General features: G+C 38.9%; 1 protein-coding gene across 9 annotated transcripts in view; it reads right to left on the minus strand.

Annotated features, from left to right (window-relative positions):
• CARHSP1 (calcium regulated heat stable protein 1) overlaps positions 1-23,700 on the minus strand; it is a 963,972-nt gene that overhangs the window by 406,929 nt on the left and 533,343 nt on the right. For all 9 annotated transcript variants that reach the window (XM_044089611.1, XM_044089606.1, XM_044089612.1 and 6 more), the window contains one exon: positions 20,395-20,517. In XM_044089611.1, coding sequence (XP_043945546.1) covers positions 20,395-20,517 — 123 coding nt within the window. The remainder of the gene's footprint in view (positions 1-20,394; positions 20,518-23,700) is intronic.

Genomic DNA, 23,700 nt, shown 5'->3' on the forward strand with positions numbered 1-23,700 from the left:
CTTAGTGACTTGAACCCAGCAGCGCTTGTTTGTGATGTAAATACCTTAACCATCATGCCAACCTGGACTGTGCTAATAACAATACAAAAAAAATATTTTAATATCCTCAAAAAAGCTACATTATTTTTACTTTGGAGATTACTTCACTCTACACAAGGAATTGCATTACATACACAAAGGAAGGTACTACTTGTTGGAGGTGTAAATCCTTATGGTTTATGACTGCAAACTTCTACAATCTTTTTGGGGAAAACCAGTTTCCTACAAACACTGTAATCTGATAAAGTTACATTAACTAAACTTTTGTTGACATCTAATGCTCCAGTGCTTGGATGTGTACTCAAGTCTCAATTCCCACTTCTCTGGAGCTCATTAAAAGGGAAAATGACTACAAAGAACTGAAAAAAAATGAAGTTACATCTTCACTGAAAGAATCTATAAATACGGTCACTGCTGTGTGTCAAAAATAAATGTCTTCTATTAAGATGAAAACAAAATAAAACAGAGAATACAATTATTCAATAAAAACTGAACTTTTTAATAATGAAATACTAACCTTTGTTCTAGGATTATCTTATACTGTTTGGTTGTTTAATAAAGCACAGTAATGTATATAGTATGACTTGAAGTATACACTTGTGCAAGCAGCTATTTACTTATTACATTAGTGTTTGCTCCTGTGTATAAAATTTCAATAAAATTATTACATAAAAAAGATTCTAGCCTAGAACAAAGTGCCAGACAAAGCTAGAGTTCTTGCTTTGCTTACAATAATCAAACGAGAAGCTACATCACAAAAGGTGATGACATCCACTTGTACAGAGAAGGAGCTGACTGACTTCAGACATATGCTTCCACATCAGGAAATCGTTAAGACTGATCAGGGCTTATCATAAGTCACAATGAAACTGCCTAAGCTGACTTCAGCTATTGCGGCCAGTTGTGAGGAAAGCTTCATTAATCTGACTTTTGAGTCAAAGCTACCTCAATGTCTGAATTTTGATGCTGCTAATCTGATGGGGGATAGTTAAAGCAAGGTCAGTTTCAAGGCAGTGCATGACTGTGAACATTACTTAAGGTTGGCATGCTTTTTGTCCTGGGTAATGAATTCCCAATTCTTCGCATGAAGAGCAATCTTCCCCCCCAAATGGGCAGTCAGTTGATAAGTGCTTGGAAATTTTAAAAGGAAGTCATTGAGACAGTTTACCATAGGGGGAGTCTTATTATTCCCAGATTTGGAAGTGGAGGCCCCTCACTGCTTAGTTCTGTGTGTCCCCTGGGACTGAAACCTGGGGTTTTTGCTGTGTCTGGGTCTGGTTTGAGAAGACCTGGAAGGGGCTGGAAAGGACCAATTCTTAGAGGGCCAGTGCCTACTAAATCTAGGAGGCTGAACCTGTAAAAAATCTTTAACAGTTTGCATAGATTTAGCTTTATCTTCCATCATTTTAAGAACTTCCTCAGCCTTGTTGCCAAACAGGTGGTCCTGATTTAAAGGAGCATCCAACAATTTAGCTTTAACATGATCGGGCAAAGATTGCTCCTTAAGCCAAGAATGTCTTCTGACCCAGTAACAGCAGCCCTGCAAGAGGCCTCTAATGAATCAAAACCACATTGCAAAGTATGTTTTCCAACTTGTTCAGCAGAATGCATTAAATCCTGTAATTCTTTATTTTCCACACTGTCAGGAATCAACATAATTTTCTGTTTAAGCAGTCCAATAACATGTTGCTGATACTTCAACATATGAAACTGGCAGTTTAAACCCCTAATGGCGAAGGTTGCAGATGTGTAAACCTTCTTACTTCATCTATCCAGCGCCCTGGAGTCTCCAGATGCTGACATCGGTAAGAAGCAAGAAAAAGTTCCCCCAATGGGGTACTTAGCTTTAGTTGAAGACTTCGGTTCTGAAACTCGAAAACGAATATTTCAGGAGTCGGCTGACCGGCACTTGCAAACTGCTTCTGCTTCCGATGCAGGACCAAGACTTTGTTAATCAGGCCAAATGAGGGCTACCTGCAAGCAGATAACCCAAATGTAATGACTGCAACAGTGAAACACGAAGAACATCTGCCTATGCAGATTTCAGCTATTGCAGCCAGTTGTGAGGAAACCTTCATTAATCTGACTTTTGAGTCAAAACTACCTCAATGTCTGAATTTTGATGCTGCTAATCTGATGGGGGATAGTTAAAGTAAGGTCAGTTTCAAGGCAGTGCATGACTGTAAACATTACTCAAGGTTTGCATGCTTTATTAAATAGTATCTAAGATACTGAGAATATCAACAAGCCATAGGAGGGTTCAGAGCATGACATCAAGTTTTGTTGCATTACTTACATGACTTGTATAAATTTAATTTTGAATTAATATTTAAATTTTGCATAAATGTTACAGATGGATTATAGCTTCATAAGAAAAAGGAATATCATATATATAGTATGTCAGTACAATGTATCGTTATTAATCAGTAAGATGGTAGGTCAGTCACATGATCAGGACTAGATCTTGAGTCTGAAGAAAGGTTGGCATAATGGTTAAGATATCTGCCTTACAGACATAAAGTTTGATTCTCACATGGGTTAATTGGCTAAGCTTAAAATGGCCTACAAGGGCAGTTAGCCTAGTGCTAATCTATGAAGTACCCAGCTAAAGACAAACCATCTGTAATACTTACACTTATCCTGAACTGTACTAAACTATAATGCTAACCATGCTTTCTTTACAGTATAAAAGTAAGATATGTATTGCATAGGGTTGAAACACTAACATTGGAAAATGGGAAGAAATAACACAAGCCCCACACCTGCACTTACAGCTTAAAGCTGACTATATTGTTTACTGTAGGAACTATAGCTTTTGAGCATTGCCCTGGCACAGATCGACATTCCACGCTTCAAATGTGGAGTGTGGAAATGCATCCCCATTTTATGACATTAGCAAACACACCAATGTTTAGCAACAATCTGAAAATCAAACATAAAAGAAAAGCCACACTACTTTTCAACCAATAAAAGCACAAGCTTATTCTAAAATGGTCCTCAGAGTTCAAGACGAAACAAGCAGCAAACACTTGCATGAAAAACACCAAAAACATCACTTCACTCACATCCATTCATAACCAAAACAACAGCAAGCATTCCAAAATATTCAACATATTAATAATTTCTTGGAAACAGTTCAATACTTCTACAAAAAGTTATGTCAGCAGATAAGATTTTGAAATTCTTTCTGAATGGCTACAATGTCTCTTCTGGGCTCTGTGACAAAGAATTGCCACTCACTTCACCAGAGTGTACTTTTCAGGCAATACAGTTTTGTTTTACCGCTAGTTAAACAGCAAGTGTAATATGTGCTCACTGATCATTTTCTCTGCAATTTCAATATGGTACTCAGAAACTGAGCATAATCCCCAGACATATAAGGCCAATCTCCAGGCTCTGACCAATTATTTTTTCCTCAGTTAGAACAGGCAAAATAAGCAATTCCAGTGATATATTAGACTGGCTTCTAACAAAACACCAAACTAATTTCACCTCATTTGGAATTTTATCGTACAATTTAAGCAACCATATACTCACATATGCAGTCTGGAGAAACAAAGGGCCCATCTCCAGAAGCATAGCAAGGGTAGGATAAAGAAGGCAGCTGTCCCAGGCACAAGGTGTTAGCAGGTGTGATCAGGAAGTGCAGTTCCTGCATTTTCTGTAACAGCATTTCTTCAGAGCTTTGTGCTGTGTAGTAAACTGTAGCAAGCTGTTTGCTACAAATGTAGGTAGCAATTGGCTTGCTACACTTTAAAATTAGACGTCTTTTTTTGAATCACTGAGGGGACAGAGGTTGAGAAAATGGATCCTGTTGTGGAGCACCAGACTAGGGACGTATACCTTTTTTTTGCTCTTCAAGTGAAGAGCTGAGAGGGTGGGACACCAGATTGGGACCAATACCAGGTGCTAGATGAGCCAGGTATGGCTCTGTACTCCCCCACCACTGCAAAAAAACATTCTGACTCTTAATCGGTACAAAATTCCATATGACATATTCTTAGAGTTGTCAGCCATTAAGTGGTCTATAGTTCATCATATTATAACTGCACAAAAAAACTGTACATATACTTTTCTCCCCAACAAACTTTATTGACTGTTCAACAAGAACTAAACATTCACTGTGCACTCTTCCCCTGGGATGCATATTTTTTTCCTCCCTAGCAGCTGAGTCCTTAAAATTCTTTATTTTCTTATTGATAATGGATCCTGACTCAGAGCTAGGGGTTGCAATCTGTGTCTCATATATAGGAATTATACTACAACAGGACAATCCAAGCATGCACATGCAAAATTTAGGTTAAGTCAAATTTATTTCTGCAGTCAGCAAATTATGCTGCAATCTTTTACGAACCCAGAGTCTGTATAATCCACAGGGGGTTCGCTAGTTGTTTCTGCAATGTAAACTTTCCAATAGATTCGGTGCAATGGGGGGGGGTCTTCTTTATTTCTTATGGGATTCTCTTACTTAGGCTAGACAATGGAAAATGGAGAGTTAGTCAAGTGATTTCTATTACCTTTAGCCATTTATGCCATTTTGAATGCAGTTTCTTGATCTGTGCCTAGTCTGTTACTAATCTCACTTGATTATATAGCTGTGTTATTATTTCCTTCACCACAGTTCATGTTGGAGGGGTCTACCTTCTTACATTCACAGCTAGTTGCTTTCTTACCTACTAATATAAAGGTTCAGGGCAGAGCAGGATCATTTTGCTGCCAGTGTTAAAATGTTGAGAAAAAATTTCATTTGAAAAAATGCCCTGTTTATGTTTACAATTAGATAATGTGGGTTACGGGAGTTGCTTCTGCTGGAACTTTTCAGTTATATACCGTATTCTAAAGTCAGCAAAACCATACATACCCATGGTCCTTGGCATACTTCATTTTTACTTCTCTGAGAAAATATTATTCCCTTTATTATTGTTTAACATAGCCAGATGTCCCAATATAATCAGTAAAGTTTCCTTGTTTAACATCACCTTGATGGATCAATTTTTTAATCTCACTTCTGATGTCTGTCTTTACTTCTTCGGCTGTTGCTACTTAAACAGGTTAATAAAAAGAAAAATAGCAAATCTCAGTGGTGAATAGGTGGGTCAAGCACAAATGGAAACACCCTTGTTAACTAACCTTTTTATTAATCAATGTAGCTGCTGCACATTTCTTGGTTCCAGTTGCCTGGTTACTTCTGGGTGTCCAGCTTGTAGGCTGTGAGGGAGCTCAGAACTTCTTCTGCAACTGTATAAGTTTTTACTCCTTCTGGGAACCATAGTTCTCAACCTTCCATCTCCAAAATGATGAACACTACCTCTCATAACATGGCTCAAATGGGCAAATTATGGAACACTTACTAACAGCTTACTAAAAATTTCAACTAGGAAGCTCACAGGATGGTTAAAATGTGTTACTTTTTACTTAAAGGTTCTTTTGATGAATTAATATTATTCAGTTCTACTTACCATGGATATCAGTTGAAAAAAAAAAGCATTGAATGTGTGACAGACCCTTTCAATGTGGAACTTTGAAGAACGAAAATAAAATTGCCAAAGATTCCAAAGACAACCACAAAGCATTCTATAACTATGTCAAGAATCTAAATGGCAATGCTCAGATCTGCTCTGAGCTAAAACAGAATGGCATTAAATATACTGATCCGAAGGATATTGCCAATATCCTGGCAGATTGATTCAGTGCCAACTTCTCCCCCCTCTCACCCCCTAAATGGCCCATCTCAATACCGGAAGATTGCCAAATTCCAGTAATAACGGCCACACAGGTACAAAACGCACTCTCTAAAGCCAAGAATACAGCATCCATGGGACCAGATGACATCCCGGGCTGTGTACTACATGAACTACAATATGAACTGGCACCTCACCTAAGTGTCATGTTTAATCATAGCCTCACCTCAGGTTTCGTGCCCACTGAGTGGCGCAGAGCTACAGTTATCCCAATCCACAAGGGGATCCACCTTGGATCCCGGAAACTACCGTCCCATCAGTCTGACAAGCCTTATCTGCAAGGCCATGGAGCGTATTATCATGGAACTTATAAACAAAGACATTGGCAACCTTCAAACACTGGACCCCACCCAGTTTGGGTTTGTGAAGGGCCGATCTTGTCTCCTGAACCTGATTGACTTCTTTGAATCAGTCTCCAGAGCCATAGACAAGGGTAAGGTGGTCCACACAGCCTATCTAGACCTTGCCAAGGCCTTTGACACCATCCCCACTCTGGAATCATAGATAAACTTACTAAGTTGGGCATTAATCCCTATGTCACCCAATGGGTTGCTAAATGGCTTACTGATAGAACCCACACTGTAAAAGTAGCCGACTCCAAATCCAGCTCCAGACAAGTGACAAGTGGAGTACCTCAGGGTTCAGTCCTGGGGCCGCTCTTGTTTGGCATCTACTTCTCTGAAGTACAGGTCAACACTAAGGGACTCTGGCTAACAAAGTTTGCAGATGACTGCAAACTGGGAGCCATTATTGAATCCCCAAATGATGTGGATACTCTACAAAAGGGCCTTACAGAAACAGATGCTTGGTGCCAGAGCCATGGGGTCAAGCTCAATGCCAAGAAATGTATTGTTATCCCCTTTGGGAAAAAACATGTATCCATGAATTACCATATAGGTGGCAGTACACTAAACACAGAAAGTGTAATAAGAGACTTAGGGACACAGGTGGACAGTGGTCTCACCTTTGATAACCACATCGCTACAACAGTCAGGAAATCCTTCTATGTGGCACACCTCATCACGAAGGGCTTTTCATCCAGAAAAAAGGAGGTCATTGTCCCACTGTACTCATCCCTCATTAGACCCATTATAGAATACAACGCCCCATTTGGTATGTACCTCTCAAGACATCTGCAACAACTGGAAAGGCCTCAGAAATACCTCACTAAAAGAATCACAGGCCTAAAGCAGATGCCCTACGCTGACCGCCTTTAAAAACTCCAGCTATACTCTGTCGCATATCGTCTACTCAGAGGCGATCTCTGCTTAACATACAAGGCCATGTCAAACCCAGAGCTGTTGGACATGCTACACTTAAATAAATCCCAATCCCTCAGAGCTACACGCCCAGGGATCTAAACCTTGTCATCACAATAAACAAAACATGCTGGAGGGATAGGTTCCTGACCCAGAGACTCCCCAGACTCTGGAATAGAATGCCCATACATGTCAAGCAGAGTGCCTCTTTGGACCTCTTCAAGAGGAACCTTGACGATTGGATGGGAGAAAGGAAATTCACCCCAGGGATCACGTCAGTCGCCCTGCTAGACAGGGGTCCAGGAAAGTAAATAATGTGGGAAGAAATAGCCAGGGAATTGTTATGGCTAGGCTTGTATAGGCCCTAGGGCTGATAGCCTAGTACCAACCTATGAACCTATGAACCTATGAACATGAACTTTTTAAGACCCAAAATGAGGAACGTTCCTCATAATGACTTAATACACTTGTATGGCATGCTGGGAACATTATTTAAAAAAAAAGCTGGGTAAAGTGACCAACATTTTAATTTCCTTGCATGGTACTCCATCACTTGGATATACATGCTGCCCTTCCTGCTGCTCCTGGTGTAAAAGCGTGGACTACATAACTCCTGGTATCACCACAACCTAGTGTTTTTCCCTGGTCAGAATAGACTTGTTAGTATTTTCTCTTTTAAGTCATATGTCTTCCATCGGGTGATCAATTGCCTGATTGTTTTTGGCATCTGTTTCCCCTCTATATATTGGGCTTCCAGTTTAAGTACATGTTTGTACCAAAAATGCTGGTTCACAAATGCAGCCTCTTATGTCCGTAGGGGCGGAATAATGAAACTGCCTTCACTCTGCCACCATTACCGGAAGCATGCCTCACAACCTCTTAAGGTGCAAGAAATCTGGACACAGTCAAACATAATGCGGGGACAAAGGCCCAAAAAACAGGGACAGATTTTAAGTATTACTGCTATAAACTTAAAAAGTTACTTCAATAGCAGGTTTTGCATTGCTACACATTTTCTGAAGGATATAAGTCTGAAACTCAAATGTCTGTCATTATTCAATTACTTCAATCCTCAATGATTCTCCAGAAACCACAAATTTTATGATGAACAGATCAAACATATGAGGCAAAAATCTGGACAGCTGAGAGGTATAAGAAGTCCTCTAAGCTCTAGATATATTTATTAGTATTTTTTTTACACTTTTTCAACAAATATCCATTTCTTAAACTAATGAACCTACCAGAAAGTTAATAAAATCTCAGTGCAGAGACTAGAAAACCTACAAAGTCAGTGGAGACTCCATGACAGATATGAAACAGTTGCCGAAAACAAATAGGTCTAGCTAAGAAAGACAATTATTTAAAGATGCAAAATGAAAACAAACACAACCCTACGGCTTTCTGGACCACCATCAATAAAATGATGGGCAACACAAAAGCTACTGAGAATGACCCAATGAGATCAATCCATTAAATCTATGAACATATAAACTGGTAATGTATTTGGCAACTACTTCATATCTAGTATATATAAATATATCAACTCAAACCTACCTTCACCTAATACATTATTTAATAATCATGCCACACAACACACACACACACACACATATATATATATATATATATATACACTGTTTTCAAATTTTTTTTTTTTGTTTTAATTTTGCGTAGACAGAGTTTAAAATAATGGGGGAACAAAGGCCTAAAATAGGAAAAGATGTTAAATATTGTCCTTAGAAAGTTGCTAAGATAACAAGATTTGTGTTATTGTGCATTTTCTGAAGGATGTGAAGTCTGAAACTCTAATGTATGTCATTATTTAGTGACTTTAGCTCTCAGTGATTTGCGAGACAAACTCAAATTTTATGTGGAACGGACCAAAAATATGATGCAAAAATCTGGACAGTTGAAAGTTATGCTCTACATATGCTACCTGACTGTTAGAAAATGGAAAATGTTAAAATGAAACCTCATTTTATCCACTTCCTGACTCGTGAGCTCTGAGATTCCACTACAGCACATAAGTACATCTAATTTAGTGGCATGTCAGTAAGGTAAGAATGACAATGGAATACAGTAAATGTTTTAAGAAATGACAAATCATTATACGACCAGCAACACTGAAACTGTTATAAATGTTATAAAGAGATTGTGAGTCAAAAGGGCCACACAGAACCAGTTCTTTCACATCCTCAAAATAAACTAAACTAAAATTCAACTTTAAGAAAAAGCAGATACTGCTTTCTTGGACTACATTACATTACCACTAACAGGAAGCAGTCAAGACACAAACACAGCTAAAAATATATAACTGAGACCCACCAAGCAAAAATGTACCATCTTCCACATTTATTAAAAATAAATGTTTTTATCAATGAGAAAGGACTAAGATAAGCAAACATGAGCATCTCTTTAGAATACAGTAATTTGCAAATAGTGTAACAAGACGAGGAAAATTTACTCCAACTTAGTAGTAACGCTTTTCACAAACACATGCTCAAGCATACAACAGCAATCTGGAAATGCTACGAGATCAAAAAGCTTTTATACTTCTGCTGGTAATCTACCAAAAATAACATGCAATAAATTGGACTTTTTTTCATATGGCTACAACAGATGATTCAGTGTTGTGAGGTACTAACTTGTCTGTCTGGGATTTCAGGGCTGTGCACCTGGAAGTAAATGTGTCGAACATCAGTGGAATAATAAATGGAGAGGCTTCCACTCACAGAGCTCCAACATTCCATAAGGTATTGATTATTATACATCATACAATGACTGACCATTAACATTCAAAAATGAGCACACGGATTGGTAAGCCCAATCAGTGTGCCTGTTGTAAATCGAGCATATACCAATGGAAAAAGACAGGTCGCCTGGACTTTCTTCCATTAATATATGCTATAACTTTTTAAGCATTCTTCGCCATAAAAAATAATAATAAAATTAGAAATCCGGACAGTCCAGAGGTATGAGAGAAACAGGATGGAGGAAAATACTAGGAAAATCAGGTACATTATTCAAAACTAAAGAATTGTACCTGACTTTCCTTGTATTTTCTCCGTCCTGTCTGTCTCGTACCTCTAAACTGTCCAAATTTCAACCTTTTTTATTTTTTTAAAAGGAGCAAAGGAAAGCTTCCTTTCTCTATTGCTTCCTTTCCACAGTACTGGTGTACTGCTTAAGTGTGGGAACTCAAGTCCCACACGTATGCGCAGTACATCAAAAAAGCAGCAGGATATCTAAGGAAGGAGGAAGAACACCACTCAGCCATAATACAAAGACATTGTACAAGATACAAGATGGGTGTGGAATACTGAAGATTTACCAATGGTTGCCTTTGTTTAATCATGCTCTGATCTTTGGGTCTATGTTTACTCACCGAAGGTTCACTTCCACAAATCTCTGATGATCGAACACTACCCATCAAATGTTTATTCATCGAATCCTCACTTCTGAGAATGTGTGAGACAGGCAAAGTAACTAGTTGGCCAACATTTTCCCATTACATACACTGCAGTATTTCAAAACCACCCAGGTAGGGGGCTGTGCCCCCACCCCGCTAACTATATAGACCATCTCCGAGATTGCACTACAGTGGGAAAAATGACAAATTCCCTGATGCTAGCCAGCTACTTCCATGCCCTTTTCCCCACTGTAGTGTGGTCTCTGAGTTGGTATATATAGTTGGTGGTGTGTGTGGGGGGGTGCAGCCTCCCACCTGGGGTGTTTAAAATACTGCAGTGTGTCTGACGAGGAAATGTTGGCCAACTAGTTACTTTCTCTGTCTCACACATTTGCTGAAGTGAATGTTTGATGAATGAACATTTGTTGTCCAGTATTCAATCATCGGAGGTTTGCAGGAATGAAACTTCAATGTGTAAACATAGCCTAAATCTTCAGTATATCACACCCAGTCGTTAGATATTGCTATAGCACTTAACCATGAAGTACAGTCCGCCTTGATGTTTTCCTTGACAAACAAGAGCTTTCTTTATGCTGTGTCCCAAGCTTTAGGTCAAGAATATTTATTTATTTATTCCAGTTTGATTACCAGGGAGGTCCACTGGGCTTGGGGGTCCGTTTTCAGTGGAGGCCCGGGGAGAAAAGCTCCACAGAACAAAGTTTATTAACATGAAAATTTCAAAGATAGTTTGCAATACAAACAACAGGTTTCTTCAAAAAGAATAAAGACAAACAATTTTTGTTCAGGAGAAAAAAACAAGCATATAGCATAATAGCTAGATTTTACTATTTAGTTACATATACGATCTGGAATTGAGAGTGAGGTTAGGAAGGTAAGAAGGTTAGCCCGGAGTGAAGGGGGAGGATAGCTTGACAGGTATGGGCTGAAGAGTGCAGTTGCATTTCCTGTTTAGGTAGAGGTAGGAATGAAGTTGTGTTTTAAAGTTATTATGGTTGTTACAGGTCCTTAGAGAGGAGGACAGAGCATTCCATTTTTTAGCTAGGGTAAAGGATAAGAAAAGCTGACCAGCTGGGCACTTGGGTTTTTGAACGGTGATCAGGTTTTGGTGAGAAGATCTAAGGGATCTGAGGGAGGTATATGGTTGTAGTATACTGGATAGTGCAGGGCATTTAGTGGGTTGGAACAATAATTTGTGGGCTGTGGTAATTTGGAGAAAGTCAAGTTAATTGGAGAATTCAAGCCAGTATAAATAGTGAAGGGAGGTGCAGTGATGAGAGGAGGATTTGGCATTGGTGGCAAATATGGAGAATTTGTTGTAACATACTTCCAGTTTGAAGGTAAGTGTGGAAGATAAATTAGTGAGCAGAGAAGCGCCATACATTAGAAAGGGAAGGAGATGGGTAGAGGCAAGAGTTAGTCTGGTGGAAGGAGAGAGGAAGTGGTTGTTTCTGTAAAGTAGGCCAAGTTGTATATGTGTTTTCTTGATGTTTAGCTGGATATGACTGTTAAATTTTAGTTGATCGTCAATTGTGGCACCAAGAAGTTTGGCAGAGGGTACAATCTCGATAGTGGAGTTGTTAAGGCTGGTAATTTGAAGTGAGCTTTTATCAAGAGGGGAGGATTTTGAGGGGGTGAATAGAAGGCTCTTAGTTTTGTTGGCATTTAGTGAGAGGTGATTTTGGAGCATCCAGTTTTCGGTGGTTGAGAAGGCATTTTGTGTCAGAAATTGGAGCTCTGTTAGGTTTGTGGCACAGCAGATCAAAGTGGAATTGTCAGCGTATTGCACAATTTTGGTATTAGGAATGGCTTTGTGGAAGTCATTAATAAAGATATTGAATAGCAGTGGGCCAAGTATGGAACCTTGGGGTACTCCAGTGGGGGTAGGAAGGAAAGTGGAGGTGGCTTGGCCCCATTTCACGGCTTGGGACCTATGCCTCAATGTCATTGTGGGGATCACATTTTTTTACTCTTCATAAATTGAACAACCCAATGCACCAAACAAAGATACTAGGTGGATACAAATCTACAAAACATCTAAGATGAATCGATCAACAAAAGGTTTCAGTGAATGCAAATTCACGACTCACCCTGCTTTTCCACCTTATGGTCTACACATACATCTTTTTTCTAACTTTTACAGCTAGTAGACTCCATTTGAATTGTAGAACAACTTCTTCTTGACATGTTCAGGTTTCCTGTTTATCCATATGTCTTTTGTCATCTTAAACTTTTTATTACTTACTGACTACACTGACAATAAAAATGTGTTGCTTAATGCATCATGTGAACGTCTATGTCACACGTAACTGTGATGCCCACCATTACTACCAGTATGTGATGGGCACCACTAGGTGTATTCCCCACGCTGAGCCAGTAATCAAAGAGCCTGAATCCTCACCACTGACACTGGAGAGGGATGTGAACTTGGAATACAAATGGATACACTCAGTATTTCCAGATGCAGACCTCTCTGCATCAATTGCAATTTCCCTTAAGAGCACACAGGAACACACTCAGCCCAGGGTCTGGATGTCTCTATATGTCTCCCTCCAGATCTCCAATAAGACTCCCTACTGGTACAGCTGTAAGGTTAGGTCCTCAGCCAAGTATCCAAGCCAAGTTCTCCAGCACCCCCTCTGTAAACCCAGTGCTTCATGTCCCTGCCCTAAGTAGCTGACACACACACACACACACACCTGGAAAAGTCTGGCACAGATTTACTAGCTATGCCCCCTTCTGCCCAGACTATAAGGTAGACTCACTGCCACCAGACACTCCACAATAAGCTACTCTATGGCCCTTAACAAAGGGTGTCCAATTATAATGTGTAATATTAATACTAATACAAATGGTAGTAGTTCACCAAGATGGATAGGTCTTCTGCAGTGGCCCACACAGTGTCACCAAATAAATACAAGTACTCTCAAAGGTTAGGTCCACTCTCTACAAGAACCAGCCACAATAAAAGTACTAAATATATTTAATAATAGATAATAAATGTACATGAAAAAACTGAACATTAATTCAAAGTAAACCACAGAGTTCAAACACAGAAAATACTGAAAACAACATGGATGGACAGACTCATACAAATAAAGAAAAACAATCTCTAAACTAAGCTTCACTATATTCCTGACTGAATTTAAGAGAATTTACTGTTCCCTAATAACTTACTCGTGCAAGGCAAGATGAAATACGTGAGCAGTCTTTCCAGTCAGGCTCCAAAAACAGAATACTCTATATTCTGAGATTACTCCCTGTAAAATAGAATATCTAAGATGACTTGCAGAATAACCTCATCTGGTCACCTGACTCTAGGTTTCCACAATATCTTCTTTTGGAGTTTGAGACAGGAATAGAACATAGACGGCTGCAATATGCATCCAAATGTTTATAGCAGTGCCTGGAGGCCTCCCCACTTTTCACTGAGCTAATGACAAAGGTCTGTCCCGGGCCCAGCATCTTCGGTCCTACTCAGCACTGTGGGGTACCATTCAATGATTTAACAACTTATTTACATTTCCTTTATTTTTCTTTAAAATAAGCCAGCTGGTTAACCTTCGCTGTGCCAGTGTCCTCTATTAAAACATATACATTTAATTCAGACACCTTAATACATGTACATGTCTCTTCATTTCAGCAGGGTGCACTGTTGATACATTTTAACAAAATTAACACAAGCAAAGCTCACAAATACATTTTCAGCATGAGCATCTGTACAGATCAGTCTGATATACTAATGACATACAATTATTTACAAAACTCCAACTAGCTGTGCTGGCACAAGTCATACATCAACTGCCCTACCTCTCCTTGGCATGGCTGGCAGTACCCTTTACTGTCACAGTAACAAACATTACTCTGACAATTCAGACATTATGCTTCATGTATGATTTGCAAGACAGTAAATGTTATTATGCCTATTTACAAAAATGTGCAGTTTTCAGCATTTTTACTAATATTTCTAAATAATACATTCATATAAACTACAAGGCATTATGTATGTTCATGTCATGATGGACAAAACCACCACAAACACTTTTATGATAGCCATGTTTGCAATATTTATTAAAATGTACAAAATGTCAAGATTATCATTATTTAAAAACGTTTACATTTGCAGGGCTCATGAAAACGTTGAAATCAAGCTGAAATAAACCATCACTGACAATCCACATGTATCACTGCTTATTTAATAAAAGTATTCAATTCATGGCTTATTTATTGGAAGTATTCAGTGTCAGTGTGTGCAGTGTCAGTGGTACAACAGGTAACACACTTGCCTTTGGTACAGAAGGCTCCATTTCCACACCAGGTAGATCGATTGCCAACATTGCAGTGCAGCATAAAGGGAATGCATGTGTCATCCTTCAGATGAGGCAATAAACCGAGGCCCTATCTCTTTGAGTTGGTGGTAGCTCAAGTGGATGTAAAATATCCCATGGCACCTACTGAAAAGAGAAGGGGAAGTTCCTTGATACCATGACCAAATTTTCCCTAGTAGTATAAATACCACAGTGGGTCTCCCCTGAAAAGAGGCTACTAGCCTAGTGGGATTAATCCAGTCAACAAAAGATAAAAAATAAAAAAATCAATGGCTCCTAGAAACAATGAAAAATGCAGGAATACCACTCTTCACCTTGTCCTGCCTGTCAAACTACCTTTATTAGTCAGCTGTCCAACACAGACTGTGAATGAACAAGCAACTCTTTTGACAAAGACATGTACAGTAAAAGAGGACAAGCTGGAGGACCACTGACCACATCCAAATCTTTCTCCCTCTGGATAATGTTTCACATCCCACTATCCAGACTGACTGTTCTTCAGTTTGGTAAGAAATGGAAAAAAATTACTAAGTGCCTACATGAATACAAACAAAGTCTGGGTGGGCAGAACACCTCTTGGAAGATTTGACACCAGAAACAGGAAGTGGAAATGGAGGGCGTCACTTGGTCTGCCTTTACCAATTTCAGGATGTCTTCATTTTGGGTAAGCAAAAGCACATTGAGGAGAGAAACACTATTGAATTCTTTCCATGGAAGTCTACTACAGGTTTTTGTGTAAACTTCCCTGAAAAGATATTCACCTCTGATAGCAGTTGTGACAAAGGGAGATACTGCCAGCACAGCTATCTGGAATTTTGTAAATAATTGTATGTTATTTGAGAATATCAACATTATTTATATAAGATGCTTGTGTTACAACTGTATTAGAACTGTATGTTATGTGTATATCAAACTTGTTTGTACAGACGTGTGCTGAAAAAGGGTATTTGTAAAATGCTTGTATTTAAAATGGATCCACAGTGTACCCTACTGGAAGGGAAGAGGAATACACATGCACTATTGTAACTGTTTAAATGTATACATTTTAACAGTGGAAACTGGAATACATGAGGTTAACTTCAGAAAAATAGCTGAAATTAAATTATTTTCTGGCAGCTATAAACAGAATGTCTGTACTAGGGAGTTTTCTTTGTTGTTTTTAAGGTGAAATAATTACTAGGTTTGAAATGTGAAGGAATGCAACTATTTTATGACATCCAGCATCTGCCAAAGATCTGAGGTCTATGTATTTTCACAGGTAGATGCCAAATACTGCTAGCTTCCAGCATTGGGGGTTTCACATGTGATAGAGTCAGAAGACAAGAAATGATGTCATTCTGCAAGCTATTCCAGCAGTAATGCTTGAGATATTAATTTGAGAACTCTCTGAGAGAGAGGGCATTCTGCCTTGGACCGGACAACAACTTAAGAAGATCCACTCACCACATCTGCCTTGCTCTTAAGATAACTAGGGTACAGTGATTTTCTTAGATTCAGTCAGGAATATAGTGAAGGATAGTTCTGATGTTTTTCTTTATTTATTTGAGACTGTTCTGCGATGTTGTTTTAAACACTTCCTATGGTTTTGAACTCTGATGTCACTGTAAATATATTTTTAGTATTGTCTTGTTATTTTATTATTTATTATTAAATATATTTAAACCTTTCATTGTGGCTGATCTTTGTAGAGATATTTAAGTTTTGAGAGTACTTGCATATGTATTTGGTGACACTGTGGGCCACTTCTAATGGGCTTGCTCTTGGTCAAACTACCATTTGTAATAATATTAATATTACACAGTAAGATTGGTTACCCTTTGTTAAGGGCCTTAAAGTAGCTGATAAGAGTTGACGGGTGGCAATGATAACTATCTTATAGTCTGGGCAAAAGGGGGCAGAGCTAGTAAACCTGTGCCATCCTTTCCCAGGTGTGTGTGTGTGTGTGTGTGTGTGTGTGTGTGTGTGTGTAAATCAAACCTCAAACAGTGTGCGTGTGTGTCCGCTACTTGGGCAGGGACACAAAGCATTGGGTGGACAAAGAGGGTGCTGGAGGTCTTGGTTTGGCCACTCAGCTAAGATCGCTACTCTACAGCTGTGCCAATGGGGAGTTTTATTGAGGATCTGGAGAAAAAGGGAGAAACCAGCCCCGGACTGACTGTGGTGTCTGTCTGCTCTTAAAGGAAATTGCACTTGATGCAGAGAGCTGCATCTGGAAATACTGTGTGTGTACCTGTCATCCACCCAATGTACATCCCCCACTGTTGCCAGTGGTAAGGACTGAGGCTCCTTGATTACTGGTCCAGTGGTGGAGTGTCACAGCAGCATACAAGGCTGTCTGTTTCACTTTCACATTTAAGAAGGGAGTCATGAAAACCTACCATTTAAAGATGGATGCCCAAAGGCAGCTGCTCTGGCTGAAATAGTTTTGGCACTGGAAGTATGCTACGCCATACAAAGAGCCTGGCAGTGTGCCAGCAGTCATACTACAGCTGTCTGATCCAGGGACTTAGGCAAGGTGGACAATCTCTTTACAGCCTGATTCACAAAATAATGTCCAAGAAAGAAACGTATGAGAAACCAGGGTGGCAGAAGGAAAGACTGATGTAACACATCAACGTTTCATTATACCTACCTAATGGAAGAATAGAGAGATACTGGACCACTGGGATCTGCACTGGGCAGAGTCGATAAAGAGGGTGTATCACTAGAAGAGCAGCCAACTGCAGTGAAGGGCAGAAAGAGATGGCAAGTATGCTGGCTCCATGGTGACAGGGGACGTCCTAGTTATGCCCTAGATGATTTACATTTTACTAATGACCTGGGCAGTGGAGGAGACAAACAATGAGGGACAGAGGAATCATGAAGCAATGTCTTCCAGGAGGGAGAGTGTAGGTATGTGCTAGGGGCATGTAGAGATTTGTATGGATGGTGATATGGGTCTGTGGTTGGAGATGGCTGCCACAATCTAAGGTGGACAGGTAAACAGGGGGCTTGTTGCCATGTAGGTAATGGTTGTACCCTTACAGTGTTGCTGCATGCCCATATGATGACATGAGCCCAGCAAGTCCAGTGACAGGTACTGCTTAAGGCAAAAGTGATAGTTTAATAAAGGTGTTTAAAAAAAAAAAAACATCATGTTGTGCCTCATATTGATAACATATTTCTGAACTGTTTGTGACTCGTTTGTTACACTTCATTGTGCCCTTGAACACAAAGGTCAGCAAGACAACATACAGCACTTAAGTTCCATCTTTTCAAGTGAAGTACTTTGCTGTCTTGATTATCTTGGATTGCAAGTTTATTTCATTTTGACTCTCAAAGATTAATACACACGCTACTTCCAATTAAAATCTTTAATTTTTTCACCATGGAGCTCAACACTTACATGTGTTTTTTTCACTGCTATTTAATTTTTGTGTTACTTGTTTGATCCTGTATTTTTATCTCTGCACTTTTACTGACTGTACAGTATTTAAAAATATAAGCACTTTGTTAAAGCTGACAGACTGACCGAGTCTGAAGAAAAGGCTGTAGGTGTAGTATTTTAAGTTGCCTTTCTTGAACTTCTGCAATCAACAGTGGACATGGGCAGTGAATCTGATGCAGTAAACCTGACATGAACGTCACATGCACACTATTAGTCAGGGCTTGTCCGACATTGTATAGAGAATCAATAGATGCCTTGTAAATGGTTCTCTCTCTCTCTCACAACCCCTCAATCATCTGCTATTACTCACTGAACATATCTTCAAAGTTAAACTGTTGCAGAGAAAAAAATCAGGCTCAAAAGTGGCCAAAGAAGACCCTGATGGGATACTCTTCACCCTTTCCCAACAACTGACACATCACTCAGAGTCAAATGGAGGCTATATCAAGTAAACATGCTAGACTTACACTGACACTGGGCATCCAGGGTGCTGCTCTTACTTTCTGAACCCAGACCCACCTCTACCTGAGCACCTAGGTGGTATATATATAAATCAAGTTTTACCCTAATGGGCAGGTGCTGGAAATCTGACACTCTGCTGTAATCTCCCACTCTCAGTGCTAGGGAACTTGAGACCTCAATGGAGAATGATGAACTAGGGGAAGAAGTAGAATCCTCCGAGACAGAGGTGGACCTTGAATAGAAAACAGGATTAAACGCCTGCTGTTCAGATCATTCACCTTAGACCTTTCTTGTACTTGGTTGGTATTTCTAAAAAGGTGTCCTGCCTGATCTTTTCATTGGGTTGAATCTTTGGTTACCAAGAGCTGGAATAGCAAAGGTCTTTAGTTTCTGTCACTGACAGTGTTAAGCCACTGAGTTTAAACACTGGCACTGCTTAACCTAGTGATGCCTTGCTGTGTACTACACAGAGCCTGCTGTGCTTGGGATGGTCCTGATATGCTTACTGTAACAAGTGGTTAACATTTTGTGTATTACATGGAAATTTCTAACAGCAAAGTAAGAGTTCAGAACAGAATGAGCAGCCTGAAAGAAATGTGGAACCAGTGAAATGCACATGCTTCATGCCATGTACCATGTACTATACCATAGTTTGCTTAAGAAACAAACCCCTCAAAAGGTTGGGATGAATATTGCCTGTATCAGTACCTACCGAATGGCCAAAAATATTCAAGCTCAGACCACCCGTCCAAAATGGTGCTTGATGCAAACTGCCACAACTTTCTTCATCTCACCTATATCCCCCATGCAAGGAACATTCATCTCGCCTATATCCCCCACACAAGAAAAACCTCCTCCCACTGCTCCCACTCAAACTCTAAGGCTGCAAAACCTAGAAGAATGAAGAACAGATAACATTTCAATATGCTGATTTTTGCCAAAAGTACAAATTTAGTTGACTTGTGTTTACTGAATGTCTTTGACCAACAGACTTTTTGCCAATAGGGACTTGAGATATTTGAAGTACAAGGGTATCAAAAGAATGCAACAAAGTGTTGGACCACTGCACAGCAAGCATCCATTGTTACCCACAAACCGGCAGGTCTACAACCATAAAGTGCTTTCTACAGCTGAATCTATGGTACTTTGTAGTACAGTACAGTAGTGGTACTACTTGGTAGTACAGTACCAAAATGGTTTTAGTGGGATCTTTATTGAAAGCAGGCAAAAAAACCTAACAGAATATGTAAGAAAGATTACTTTGTGTGTGCTGGGGGGGGTGAGAGGAACACAGCAAAGTTCAAACATCAATGCCATCTTCTAGAAGGCTACCTATAAATTACCTACTGTGCTCCTAGACCATACAGACCTACACTTAAAGTCTAGTCTAACTGGAGACACAGTTCAAATATATAGTGGAAAGTTCAGGACTATAACCCAATGCTGTTCTCTTTCCCAAGAAACATCCTCTCTGAATGTAAATGATTTGACACTTACTCTGAGGAGTGTACATACGTATTAAACAGCTACAGCAAACTTGCCAAAAATAATTTGCTGGGGTCCTACATCACATAGGCTTATAGTTCAGTAAGCACAGCCTGAGACACGGCAAGTAGGAGGCAGATCTTGTATATCAAGTTAAAGGTTAAGGAACAGAAAAACACCACGCTTTCTTAAGAACCAATCTGAATATACATGATGTGACACTTACTCTGAGATGTGCACAAATATATCAGGTCCACCATCAGCAGGAGTGATGAATCCGTGTCCCTTTGATCGGCAGAAGCACTTGCACACTCCTTTGGCCACTGGTTGTTCAGATGCTTTTAAAGTCCTATAAGAAAGAAAATAAATTGTTAAAAATGCAGAAGAAAGGTGCACAGTGACAGAAGTGCAATATCAAAATAAAGCAATCAGAACAAAAATCCATTTTTAGTAATTGGATATCCTCCAGAGTTCAAATGATGCATGCCAAAAAACTTCCAATGTACTACATGAAAAAAATACCTTCTCAAACAGCTTTGATTAAAATTTGAAAACATTTTTTTATCATTAAAAACTCAATATTATAACTTTACATTTACGTGTTTTTTCTTTCTCATCACTAATAACCTTATTTATTTAGTGTAATCTTCTAAAGTTGAAACTCGGTGTCAGTTTCCAGTTTTCACTGATAGCCTTTCTCAAAAAATTGGTCACCTGTTTTCATTCCAGCTGATTTTACTTAACCTGCATCTAGCATCAGGTCTCGCAATCATGCAAAGAAAATGTGTGTCAGAGCTGAACCCTCACAAAGTTAACAGCTTATTCCACATCATTAGTGAACAGACAGGGGGAAGACTGCTGATTTTAGGCATTTGAGTAAGATCACAGCAGAATTAGCAAAGTTAACAGCCTAAACAACTAAAATGTTAAATGATAGTTTGCTTGCTTGTCACAGTTAAATGCTTAGAAAGGGGTTGTAGTCTGGGTAAGGATTAATGCAACACAGGTTTGTTACCCTGAACAGAAATATGGCAGTATGAACTCTGTGTGAAAGGAAAAACTGGTAAAGTTACACGTAAACAGTGACCATTCATTAAAAAATAGGCAAATTAAAGGGAGAGAATGTTATTCAGACATCTGATCATAGATCTACATCCTACTAAAACTGCTAATAATTCCAGGCTATACAACTCCTGAAGCCTAAAATGACAAGTAAACCAAGAATATTACCTGTAGTACTGCAGAATATGGAAATATAAATCATCCAGGCAAAAAGAGTTAACCATAATTGTGGAGGTGTGCTAATATATAAAAGGTTGGAATTATGCGATATTCTAATGTTAGGGAAATTAATTTCCATAGGAATGCAGTTTTAGATATTGGTGTACAAGGCTGAAAATAAATTCATTAAGTATGCAAGTCCAAAAATCTTTCAAGCAGTACTAAATGAAGTGCTCCCATAATAAAGTCCCAAATGAAAAAAAATGCATGTGGGAATGGCTAAAGAATGAATAAATAATTAGCAGGATTACGGAAAAAATTAGCCAGCTTGATCTGCCTAGGCTGTTAACTTTGCTAGTACTTACCAGTGAGATCTTGGTCAAACCCACTGACTTAGTGATGCTGGGGCTTACTTGCAAAAAGTTTAATGCTCTTCTCAAGCAGCAACAGTTAAGTCTAAATCCTTTATTTTGATAAACTTCCTTGTAGCCAAAGGGATTGAAGATTGTTTCATTTACAATTAGTCATTTCATCATCTGTAGCCACTCTCATTTGTTAGTCATTATTAATAACTGATTGGCTCACTTCAAAACATGAGACCCCGTTTATCTGCTTTCCCTCTTTGCATTGGAATTTCAAAAAAAGTTTTCAAATATGGGCATTTTTAAACTCCCTTCACTACATCTAGCTGAAGGAGTCTGCTGTTCAGAATTAATCACTTACTGTGCAGTTTTGATTGGTCCATACCAAATTATAGCCTCTCATTCCTTAAGTCATGCTTTTTTATCAACATTTACACTTACATATACAATAAGCATGTGCGTTCATACATACACATACATATACGTGCAGAACACCAGGATGTTTCACATATTACATTTTTGTACTGCGCATAGGGAAGGGTCTGACTCTTATATAATGTCACATCATACAACCACATCTTCAAGTCCTCTGCACTTTTCTTCATGTTGCATAGCTTCTGCCGCAGGAGCAACTATGTCATTCCAATGCTTTCTCCTTTAAGTTCAGATATGTTTACAGAAGAGTACCTACTGCAGACAGACAGTTATCAGACTATACTACTCAAAGTTAAAATCACACTCCTGTCTAATTATTTTTTCTAAACAAAGCTGTAAAATCCTAACTCAAAAGAAATAAGACACCAACACAATTATGTCACCAGTTAGTGGCTGCAAAATACTAGATGTATTAAATTAACTTCTTCAAAGGTCTTTAAAAAATGCTGGTTACAGTGACAAGACATTCACAAGCATCCCAACAGACAAGGGATACTAATGTAAACATGCAACCTTACTTATTTTTCTTTTTTTCCTTCTTTCTTTCTGCTTAAGAAATGTAGGCACTGCAATGTAAAAAGAGAAGAAAATCTGGACAAAACAGCATGACACAAGAAAAACTGATGTGCTTTTTTTGCATAGCGGAATGACAGGATTAAAGCCCTTGTCTTGATGTGCAACAAGCTTTAATGGGAAACAAATAAATTAAAGAACACTGAATGTAATGAATACTGAGCAATGTTTACCTCCAGTACATAAATGTTTACAGTGTAATATGTGTAGTGGAATGCAACTGTGTTATCTGTTTCTCATGCTTCAATGGAGACAATCTCATAAGGGGCAATAAAACCAGAATGCTCCTTTCTTCCAATGGCTAGGAGATGTTTTTGCAAACATTCAAGTTGTTTTCTAAATATGGGATAGGAATAAAGATGAGACAAAAACATGCAGCACTTAGTGGAAGTAGAAGCACAGGGTGTACCTTAGGTCTTAGCGTGAATAACCTTTGTTTTAGGTTAATTTAAGTCTCTGAGTGTGGCTGTCAATCTGAGACTACTGTTCCTGTTAGCATAGTTAAACTTCATTACTTGAATATGTACATATTTTTGTGTGTTAGTATTAAGTTAATAGTTTTGGGAGTGTTCTGGAGGTGTGTTTGTTCATTTGAGGGTTTTCATTAAAACAAAAAGTTTTGTAAGATGTGTTAAAAAGAGAATTTTTCCTCGGGTAGATGCAAATGTTGGAGGTGTGACTTGGGAGTAAAGAGGTAAATAGGAACATATTTTTGGGGAGTGTAATGAGTTGGTAGACTAAAATTTTCCTGCAGACTGCTCTAACAAGAAATACTGGGTGAGTAAAATTGGTGTTAACTAAGGAAATGATTTTTTGAGCTACGATTCATAATCAGAATTGCTTAGACACAGTAAGACCCTACTGAGTTAAAATCTGGTGGCTGCCAAAAAAACATTACTAGAAAAGGGATCTCAAAGTCTAAACCAACTGTACTAGATGTA

This window comes from Protopterus annectens, chromosome 12.part0, assembly GCF_019279795.1.
Source record: "Protopterus annectens isolate FY-2018-M chromosome 12.part0, PAN1.0, whole genome shotgun sequence".
NCBI classification, from domain to species: domain Eukaryota; kingdom Metazoa; phylum Chordata; order Ceratodontiformes; family Protopteridae; genus Protopterus; species Protopterus annectens.